At 49.7% G+C, this 11,608-nt stretch overlaps 1 protein-coding gene across 1 annotated transcript in view; it reads right to left on the bottom strand.

The window, feature by feature from the left end:
• Positions 1 to 11,155, bottom strand: part of LOC134465853 (vesicle-associated membrane protein-associated protein A-like) — a 43,092-nt gene extending 31,937 nt beyond the window's left edge. The window contains exon 1 of the mRNA XM_063219753.1: positions 10,872 to 11,155. Within this exon, the coding sequence (XP_063075823.1) occupies positions 10,872 to 10,926 (55 nt within the window). The 5' untranslated portion in view covers positions 10,927 to 11,155. The remainder of the gene's footprint in view (positions 1 to 10,871) is intronic.
• Positions 11,156 to 11,608: the final 453 nt, after the last annotated feature.

The following is an 11,608-nucleotide window of genomic DNA, read 5'->3' as shown; positions in this document are numbered from 1 at the left end:
GACCATAAAAATAAATGCTAAATACTCGTGACTACTAGCGTTAGCAACGCTAAGCTAATGGATTGTCACGATGCCACCGGCTTATTTTACACCGGGTGGCGCTAACACATCAAAGTACATGAAACAGACATCATATTCGTGTAATACATTAGGTGAATGTTAATACATGGAATAGTGTTCAGGATTACTGTGGCACAAGTGATGGATGACAGAATAGAAATAAGATTTAAGTAAGATTAGGGAAAGAGAAAAGTGGAGAAACATACCTCTTCCCACAGCATACAGAGACAGGGAAGAGGATATGGAAAGCATAGAAATATGAATCAGAAAAACGGAAACATTAGAGGGGGATAGAAGGAGGGGGGCAGGAAGCTCCATAGACACCCATGACAGTGAAGAAGTCTACTGTAGGACTAGTGTAACGGAGGTGTGTCAAAATAAAAATCTTTGTGTAATTATACTACAAAAAAGAAAGGTGCTAAAAGCGCACTGTTACATTCACCCCCCTAGAATTTCACAAAGATGCAAAAACATCCCGAACATAAAAACACTCGTCAAGCTCCGCTTACAGCCATTACAAATACCAGCGTGACAGCTACCTAGAGAGGTCAGGCGTGATCTAGGGGTGATCAAGTCCCAGAACGCACCGGGTAGAAGAGATGCCATATACACCTCAACAGTAAGGCTCAGACCAGAGACTACATGACTCAGAAATAACTACATGTTATTCACACTCAGAACATAGACAATAGGCTCAATAAAGCCACGAACAACAGCAGAAGCTGTCAAATAACTAAGTAAAAATATAATGCACGCACTACACGTGAATGACCTGACCGAAGGACTCATCCCCACCTAAAATGGTTTGCAACTGAGCCATAGACTCTATAAGTCTACACACAGGCTTAATAACCCTACCAAACCTGGACGAGGGGAAGGGGGCTAAGTGGCCATTTGAGGGAGCGTCAGTGTCGTGAGGTGGGACGTGAGGTGGGTCGTGAGGGGTAGAGGGCATGATATGTTCTGCAACATCACCAGGGCCAGCCACACCACTAGCAGAGGCATCTGAGCTGCCACCAGGAAGCGGGGACCCGGGACCAGCTGCTTCATCTTCCTCAAAGTCATCCAGCACGGCAGACTGTTCAGCGACCCAAGAGGAAGTGCGGTCCGCGACAGAGTCATCTTGGCGTGACGGGGCAGCGACAGACAGTGCAGTGACAGACGGGGCCAGAGCATGCTCAGAGGAGAGATCTGACAGGTGAGCCTCGGACAGGGATACGCTTGAACTAACACATTCAGCTGCTGCACTTGAAGCGACATCTGTATCATCTGCGATTGGCAGGAAGCTCACTGAAAGCAGGAGGTTCCGGTGGAGCACCCTCTGTTTACCATCACTGCCCTCGACTTTGTAGATATGGAGGCTGGGCTTTGCGGCTACCACAGTGTACACATCTGGCTCCCATTTGTCAGCAAGTTTGCGCTTTCCCCTGCATCCTTTGTTGGCAATAAGGACTCGGTCGCCAATGGACAGCGCCACTCCTTTGGCCCTCTTGTTGTACTGCTCAGCTTGGTGTCTCTGCTCAGACCTGGAGTTCTTCTGAGCGACTTGCATGGCTGACTGGAGGTCACTGGCCAGGGACTTGACATAGGAGTCGTAGTCAGCAATCCTCTCATCGCAAATCACGTTCCTGAACAGCAGATCAACAGGCAGTCTCGGGACCCTGCCAAACATCAGGTAGAAGGGCGCGAACCCAGTTGTCTCATGCACCGTGCAATTGTAGGCGAAGGTCATGGTTTGAACCAACTGGGGCCACTTCTGTTTGGACTGTGGGGGCAAGGACCGCAGCATGTTTCCCAGTGTCCGGTTGAATCTCTCTGTACCACCGTTGCCCATCGGATGGTAAGGAGAAGAGTGAGACTTCTGCACGCCAGCCAGCTCCATGAGTTCCGCAATGAGCTCACTCTCAAAGGACGCTCCCTGGTCTGAGTGCAGTCGAGTGGGGAAGCCATACACACAGAAAAAGTTGTCCCACAGCCGCTTCGCCACCCTCTTAGCAGTCTGGTCTTGACATGGGAATGCATGTGCGAGCTTCGTGAAATGGTCAGTTATGACCAAGACATCAACAGACTTGTTGTTCTTGTCCTCAGCAGACCAGAAATCGATGCAGACGAGTTCCAGAGGTGCGGTAGTTTTGATGCTGTGCAGAGGAGCTCTGGCGGCTGGCTCAGCGGTCTTGCTGAGGACACATCTCATGCATTCTCTGACATGATGCCTAACGTCCTTCTCCAGGTCATACCAGAAGAACCTCTGACGAGCAAGGGAGAGTGTGCGCAGTTGACCCTGATGACCCGCCAAGTCATGCAGACCAGCCAAGACATCTGCCTTAAGGGAAGCAGGCACGACGTATTGGAATCTCTTGGTGTTGGAGAGGGGGTCTTTCGAGACTCTGTAGAGGATGCCATCCCGTAGCTGGAACTTCCGCCATTCTCGAAGCAACTTCAAGGCCAGGTAATTCTCTCGAGCCCGTTCACGCCTCGACGGTCTCGATTTCCGTTCGACATAGAACATCACTCTGGCAATGGCGTCATCCTGTAACTGGCGAGCTCTCAGCTCATCTGTCGACCATGCGTGGAGTGTGTCCTGTCCACAGTCCCCCAAGCCCGTCAGGTGGTCACTGAGGGAAGCGGCCCTCTGCTGGGCGCCAAGGTCCCACACGTCCTGTGTGTCCAGAGCAGCTGACACATCATCACCTGACATGGATAGGGGTTGCACGGTGCTGAGAGAGGAGTCAGTCGTGGCCTGAGGATTACAGGTGAGGCGGAACATGTCTTGCACGCAACTGTCGTTGACCTCGGAGGCTTGCTGCAGCAGATCAGCGTAGGGTTCAGACAAGAGCCGCTTCACAAAAGGGTCACGACTCAGAGCGTCAGCCACAACATTCTTCGGCCCGGGAACATGTCTGAGGTCAAAGGTGTATGGGGCCAGCTTGGACACCCAACGCTGCTCACATGCATCTAACTTGGGCTTTGTCAGGATGTATGTGAGCGGGTTGTTGTCCGTCCATACTGTAAAAGTGTGACCCTTCAGCCAGTGGCTGAATTTCTCGCATACTGCCCACTTCAGAGCCAAGAACTCTAATCGGTGGGCTGGATAGTTGGCTTGGCTCCTGCTGAGAGACTTACTGGCGAACGCAATGGGTCTGGCTACCTCTTCACCCTCTGGAACTTGGGACAAAACGGCTCCCAGGCCGTCCAGGGACGCGTCAGTGCACAGCACGAAGGGTTTGTTGAAATCTGGGTGGGCAAGAACTACGCTTGTCAACAGCGCCCTCTTGAGGTCCTCAAAGGCTTTCACGCACTCTGGAGTCCAGTCTCCCGGAGTTAACTCACGGTAGGTGCCAGGCCTCCGAAGCTTCCTGTCATGTCTGCCTCTACGCTTTTGGCCAGCAGTCAGCGCAAACAGGGGCTTAGCAATGGATGAACAGCCAGGAATAAAATGCTGGTAATACATCACCATTCCCAAGAAGGAGCGAACTCTCTTCTGAGAAGGCGTGCACCCGTCCTCCATCATCAGATCCTGTGCTGTGAAGCTAGAGATGACATCCACCTTCTCCTGATCAACAGACACGCCAGCCACATTCACAACATGCCCCAGGAACTTTACAGACTTGCGCAAAAAGTGGCATTTCTTCTGGGAGAGCTTCAGATTGTGCGCCCTCAACCTGGTGAAGACGACCTCAAGACGACACAGGGCCTCTGACTCAGACGGGGCAAAAACAAGGAGATCATCCAGGTAGCACAAGAGGGTGGAAAAATTGAGGTCGCCAAAAATGCTCAGCATCATGCGCATGAATGAAGCCGGACTGTTACACAGACCTTGGGGGAGCCTGTTATATTCATAGAGCCCGAGTGGTGTCGTGAAAGCAGTGAGATGCCGATCAGACTCATGGAGGGGGATGTTATAAAACCCAGACGTCAGGTCCATTGTGCTGAACAGCGCATTGCCACCAAGGGCCGCAAGACAGTCTGACTGATGTGGCAATGGATGGGCATCTTTCACTGTCTTTGCGTTTAGCCAGCGGAAGTCTGTGCATATCCTGAGATCGCCATTTTTCTTCCACACCATCACTAGAGGCGAAGCGTACTCACTGATTGACTTTCTGATGATACCCTTCTCCTCCATGTCACTCAGAACCTCTCTCAGCTTGTGATAGTGCGCAGGTGGAATACGGCGGTAAGGAAGTCGGAATGGCCGATCATCAGTGAGGTGAATGCGGTGCACAAACCCCTTTGCCTCTCCACAGTCAAGCTTGTCCTTGGAGAAGACGTCCTGGAAACTGGAAAGCAGGTGAGCCAGCCTGGACTTACATTCATCTGAGACTTCACATGCATCAATGTCTACATCTCCGAGGCCACACGCGTCAAGACACTGCTTTGGAGACTGCAACTGAGTTGGAGCATACATGTGAGGCTGAACGGCGCTGTTACAGGCAAGGCCCTGAGTCAGAGGAAGGTCTTCAATAGCCACACATGGTGAAACATCAGCCAGCTTTGTGTTACGGCGCAGCCTGACAGGGTACTCAGTGGGGTTGAGAACTCTCATGGGGATCCAGTGATCTCCCCACATTGGCGTGATGACGCGCCCCACTAGGATGTTCTTTGGCCCCGAGCGTGCTGTGGTGGGCTCCACAATCACTGTACTGCCTTGGGACACAGGGACATGGCTTGGTAGTTTGCCCCACACCAGGTATTCTTGTTTTGGCAACAGGGTGATGGCTCGCCTCAGCTTGACAGTGCCGATTGGACCCGATGGCTCTGGACCAGCCCAGCGGGAGACGCAGGTGAGGAGCTCCAAAACTTGCTCGCACTCAGGGCTGGTGCTTCTGGAGGTGACAGCGTCCCAGTATTTCTTCTCACCTTTCATCTTGCTGAGCAGGGGCTTTAAGACGTTGGTCCCGATGATAAACTCATCCCGCTGGCCAGATATTACAAAAGTGGGCACCAGGAACTGTGATCCGGACACTTCGATCTCAAGTTCATAAATGCACTTAGGGCGCGTCGCCAAACCGCCACATCCGATAAGAACAATGTTGCTGGGAACTGGCTGTGGACAAGGGAGAATGCCAGATGCCTTCAGTCTCATTTCACCCTCCTCGCTCAGCGTGCATGACATGGAGCCAGAATCTAGCATGCCCTTCAGTGAAACAAGGCCGCTGACCACGACTGGCGTGTAGAACAAGTCACTGGAGCCCTCAAGCCGCTGAGAATTGAGATAAATAGCCGTAGTCTCGGCCGGCAAAAGTGCACAACTATTTACATAAATGGATTGGAAGTCATTGTCACTGAGGGTTTCAGCAGAAGAGCCCATGGTACCCCTCACACTACATGGGCTATCTAGTTTAACTGTGTGCGCGGGACATGGGCAGCACCAACTTGAGACTGATGTGTTGTGGGGCATGCACTCTTGACATGGCCAGGCTGCAGGCAGTTGTGGCAAAGCCGGTCCATTTTACAGTGGCTGAATGTAGTGTGCTGTAGTGAACCACACACTCTGCATGGCTGGCGTGTCTCACGGTTTGTGTACTGGCTCCGCTGGGCTGGCACGGCGCGCGGGGACATGGCGTGCGGGGACATGGAGGCAGTGCACACTGAAAGTACTTTGTCCAACATGGTCACTACATGAGAGAGGCTCGGCTCAGCAGCAGGGGGACTGAGTGACTGGGCAGACTCAGGCACGGCGGGGGCATGGGACTGGAACACCGGCGGAGCCATGGGTGGGGGGCCAGGCTCAGCGTGCTGGACAGTGAACTGGTTGAGTGGGCGCACACTCTCTGTAGACACTGGCGAAGAAGAAGAGCGGGCCACCCCTTCATTCCTCTTCAGCACCCTCTGACGTGCGTCCACTCTCTCCTGGATCTCAAACGGCGTCCACTTCTCAGCTGGCTTAAACGAGAGAGACATAGCAAGACTGGGGTCTGGGCAGTGAGACACAAACATTGTTACTAACTCTGCTCCTGGTTCCTCCAGAACTCTCCGCTGTCTCCGTAGACATTCCTCCGCCACATCAATGGCTTTGTTTAGACGAATCCAGTACTCCATAGCAGACTCACCGTGGTGTGGAAGAGTATTGTAGAAGTCTCTCATGGGCATGTTGGAGTATGTCAACTCACTAAAATTCCTCTTCAAGATATCGAACACAGCAGATACGGTGTGACCAGAGGCTGGCTCAGAGCTGCACCGAAGAGAGACTCTCACTACATCCCTCGCCTTGCCCAACAGACGACTCACGACAAAGTCAGACTTCTCCCGCTCTGTGCGGTTCACATGGCGAAGGTGGTTCAGCACTACATCCTCCCATTCATCGACTGAAAACTTGTCTGTGTGGTCACCCCTGAAGAAGGGAGGGAGCTTGGCATCTGACTGGACAGTCACACTAACTCTTGACGCATCTGCTTCGGTCAGGGACGGTGAAGAGTGGCTAGGGTGCGGCTGACCACTGGCCTGCTGCAGTGCGGCTATACTGGCAGTAATGTTACTATTGATCTGCTTAGCCAGATCTGACAAGACAATGCCCAGTGTGTCTGCAGTAATCACCTGTGTGTTGGGTGTAGGGGCTGGACATGTAGCAGGAGAAGGGCCTGTGTGTGCAATTAGTGTAGGCACAGGGGCAGTATGTGTCACCGGTGAATGGGCTACTCCCATAGGCTGTGCAACTGCAGGGGCTATATGTGCTGCTGGTGTGGCTTGATCCGTGCAGGGCATATAAGCAGTGTCTCTCAGGGGAGTGGAAGTGGCCACTGGACCTCTAACCAAGTTAACCTGTCCCACATTACCAACCTGCCTCCCCCTACCAAAACTGTGAATCCCCAAAGGATAAGCTCTCCCAATACCAGCCAGACGCGAGCGGTCTCTAAACATAAAGGGCTCAACCACATCACCATCCCCAGCAAAGCTATCACCACCCTCAGCCATTTTATAGCATAAGTCAATTCAAACCCGGAATGCCTATGACACAAATATGTCAGCAAAACAAAATAATTACTATTTCAGCTCAATACATTTAAATAAATCTGCAGAGCTCTAATAGTCAAAACTCAAATACTACTATGAGAAAAAAAATAGAGAGAGGTTCGGAGTGAAAGAGCATTAAGAGATATAATTTGCAGAAACATATGCCCTAAACGGTATGCACGTCACAGAATACCTCACACGCACGCGCGCACACGCACAAACACACATACGAGCATACAGACAAACAAGTGCACCATGCGAGAAGAAGGAGAGAAGCGCAGCAGTCCCGGGATCAAGCAGGCGTTGATCAAGCGAAGCGGAGTCACGGCACCAATGTAACCGGTTTGGATTTCACTCTGCGTTGTGTTGAATAGTTGATATAAGGATGACTCCGAGACAAGATTGCAAGATTGTTCTGTAATTGTCAGACACAGTACATTCACAGCATCACCATGGGGCTTGGGCTGCACTGCCACTCCTCTTCCCACAGCATACAGAGACAGGGCGTAGTTGTTACAATAAACATGCTTAACAGTAGCACTAAACATGGTGAAACATATGAGAAAAACAAATAAAATCGCTGGGCTAAGAGAAGTGCTACCAAAAACATAGCTTGCTTCTCATAATAAACTCATTGTGCCCTGGCTAGCTAACTTAGCAAAACTCCGCTAGCATAACAAGTGAGTTAGCTAAGTTGCCAGGGTCACATTTCAATTCCTTAACACATTATACACAAATAACATAAATAAACACACACCTGTAATTGTCAGACACAGTACATTCACAGCATCACCATGGGGCTTGGGCTGCACTGCCACTCCTGAGAAGACCATAAAAATAAATGCTAAATACTCGTGACTACTAGCGTTAGCAACGCTAAGCTAATGGATTGTCACGATGCCACCGGCTTATTTTACACCGGGTGGCGCTAACACATCAAAGTACATGAAACAGACATCATATTCGTGTAATACATTAGGTGAATGTTAATACATGGAATAGTGTTCAGGATTACTGTGGCACAAGTGATGGATGACAGAATAGAAATAAGATTTAAGTAAGATTAGGGAAAGAGAAAAGTGGAGAAACATACCTCTTCCCACAGCATACAGAGACAGGGAAGAGGATATGGAAAGCATAGAAATATGAATCAGAAAAACGGAAACATTAGAGGGGGATAGAAGGAGGGGGGCAGGAAGCTCCATAGACACCCATGACAGTGAAGAAGTCTACTGTAGGACTAGTGTAACGGAGGTGTGTCAAAATAAAAATCTTTGTGTAATTATACTACAAAAAAGAAAGGTGCTAAAAGCGCACTGTTACACACACACACACACACACACACACACACACACACACACACACACACACACACACACACACACACACACACACACACATACACACAAACACAGGACACACACACACACACACACACACATACACAAACATACACACGAGACACACACACACACACACACACACACAGACACAGACACAGGACACACACACACACACACACACACACACACACACACACACACACACACACACACACACACACACACAGGACACACAGACACACACACACACAGGACACACACACAGGACACACACACAGGACACACACACACACACACACACACACACACACACAGGACTGACCCCTTGCTCATAGTGTCCTGGACACACTGTGACACACAGCACCTCACAGCACAGGACTGACCCCTCAGCTCATAATATGATTATCTCACCAGTTAGTGTGTGATCAAATCTGGCTCATAAGAGGAGGCAGGCAGGCAGGCAGGCAAGCAGGTCGACAAACATCATCCCTGCCAAAGCCAAAGCGGCCGATTAGACTCATGCGACCCACCAGGACGTCGACATGTCCACCAGCGCACCCCCCAACACCCCCCACCCCCCCAATCCCATCCCATCTGAATCACGTCCCACCAGGGATGCACAAAATAGACATAAGCACTGTCAGGTATGTATGTAATTCTTTAAGATTATTTTGTTTCAGACTTGTAAAAGTGTTCCCAATCTTTTACCCGATAGGCCTCTTTGGGGTACCTTTTTCAAAACAAATTACAATAAATTTGTATTCAAAATAAAAGACAATTTCTGTTTTAACTCTTTTTCATAAACACAAAATGTGACACTTTTGTGGTCGTCACACCTACAGTATGTTTCGACAGTGAAACTTCCGTCTTCATCAGAGGGTCACATCACATGGATGTTGAAGTGTGACGTGCTTTCAAAACAGCTGATGTTGTGGAGGTGTGACCTTCTTGTGAATATTGGCAGGTTGATCACACCCCTTGCTGTTAGAGTTGTGGCCTCAGGATGGTATCGGTATTAGGCCTAACGTTGGATTAAGGAGTCAGTAGAGATCAGAAAGCGCAGCCCAACCACCATGAACAGGGATGTCTCACACCATCCTCACTATCTCCTCAACTTTAAAGAATAATAACAATAACAACAACAACAACAACATGTATTTATATAGCACAACATCACAACTATACAGTTGAAGTATACAACATGGAGAACAGCGGACAGCAATTAGAGTCCACAATGATTTGAGACCAGCAAAATCACACCACTACAACACTGATACCACTTTTCTTATCAGCTGAGAAAAGCAGATTATACATGCGGACCAAACTCCATGTCAAATCACGGGCCATCACCGGACAACACAATAAATCAATCACACAACTGACAGCTGACGGGAGTCCCTAAACACTGAAACGGACCACAACGGACCATGTTAACCACTGAAACACACTTCTCACTAATCCAAGTAAATGAAGGATGAATCACCGCACACCGTACATTTCTCATTAATGTTTCAGTGTATTCTGAACTTCTTAAAGTATTTTTCGTCTGAAAACCCAACAAATAGATGATCTGTGCGTGAGGACGAAAGGGATGGGCGGACGAGAGGGAGGGGAGACCTTATTGGAAAAGTTCAATTTTGAACATTTTGTTTCAAATTTTAAGGAATAATTGGGTACTATAATCATCGGATATTACATACAAACGAGTTTAAAATGTGTTTCAATGGTAAACATGGTCCGTTTCTGCGTTTATGGACACCGACGACCGACCAGGTGTTCAAAGTCAGTGTGCGCCCTGGCGGTTTGGCACTGAAGGGATGCGTAAGCATCCAACTTGATCAGAGTGACAGCCGCAGTATCAAATTGCAGTTCATGCAAAAGCTCATTGGACCTGTCAGTCAATTGAACTGCTATTATCCTTTTCTGCTAACTAACTCGTTAACTCTCGACAGATGGGCATGGACATCCAAGTGCTGCATCCTTCCTAGTCGCCTTGATGCGATGCGAGGAACCAGCTACAGCGTCTATGGGCCACATTGGATGACGCCCGCCCAAGTGGAGACAGTAGCACTATGGGCTTCTGATGCAACTGTTGTTGGTTATTAAACATTTCGCCCTGACAGCGGATAGCTACGGATGCCCAACGTCCCTCGGGGAACTTCAGGAAGAAGAATGAGCCGTGCGCGCTTACGGGCTGGGGACTGGTTGGTTAGCATGATGCCAGGGCGAAACTCAACTCACGCCGTTTATTGAAAACGTCACAAACGTTTCGGTTTTGGGAGATCCGCAGTGGCCCATAATTTTCGCCCCCTCTACGTCAAGATGGCGGTTTAAGAGTCAGAGTCGCTGAACTAGGCTAATCGAAGAGTGTTAAAATTATTATGGGCAGGCCAGTGACTGACTGTCGTCTCGCTCAAAGACTGTCAAGTTAGCATGCTGCTACCCCACTCAGCAAATTACAATCGCAGCTACTACGCGGACATGACATGACATCGCGGAATATCATTTCCTCCTTACCTTTAAATTTCAGATCGGTCGCCGGGTCCAGAAGCAGGATTTGCTGTTTCGACATGATTGCCGGGAGGAGAGGAGATGCGACTGTTCTGTTCCTTCCGGGGGTGCCACTGCCTCTGCGAGCTAGAGCAAAAATCCCAAACCTGCACGAGAAGCGCCTGGTTTGCTGTGAGAAGCGCACTCGCAGAAGGAGCCAGTGAGGCACGAGAGAGAGGGAGGCACCACACGCGCGTCTTGGCCACTGGTTTCCTCAGTGGGGGCCCGGGGGGCGCGAGGGGATGCCAGGGGGGCGAGGCAGGCTGGCAGGAAAAATATAGTAAAATAAACTGGACAATTTAATAAATTAAATAATTTACAAGGGAGCCAAGATAAGCCACAAACAGGCTAAAAAAACAGTGGAATCATTTTGTTCTTTACAATGTAAATATATTATGCTTTCTGTACTTGAATGGGCTTAGGAATGAAACTTCATCGAGTTGTGAAACCGAGTGCATAGACAGAAAAATAGTGTGGCATGGCCTATGTGTGTGTGTGTGTTGGGGGGAGGGGGAGTCTTGGCTGGCATCTAGCGGTATATGGGGGGCCTTGTCATAGAAAGGTTTGGGAACCCCTGATCTGGGCTACTATCTTGAGAGCGCGCTGGAAGGAAAGATGCTGCTTTGGTTCGGCCGCTGTCGCTGGTCCTCCTCGAGGGTTAATTGGGTGAAGTTATCCTTGTTTATTCCGGTGGAAAACTCAAT

This window comes from Engraulis encrasicolus, chromosome 16 (assembly GCF_034702125.1).
Source record: "Engraulis encrasicolus isolate BLACKSEA-1 chromosome 16, IST_EnEncr_1.0, whole genome shotgun sequence".
NCBI lineage: Eukaryota > Metazoa > Chordata > Actinopteri > Clupeiformes > Engraulidae > Engraulis > Engraulis encrasicolus.
The sequence above is the reverse complement of the archived record's forward strand: the minus strand, read 5'-3'. Positions and strand labels throughout refer to the sequence as shown.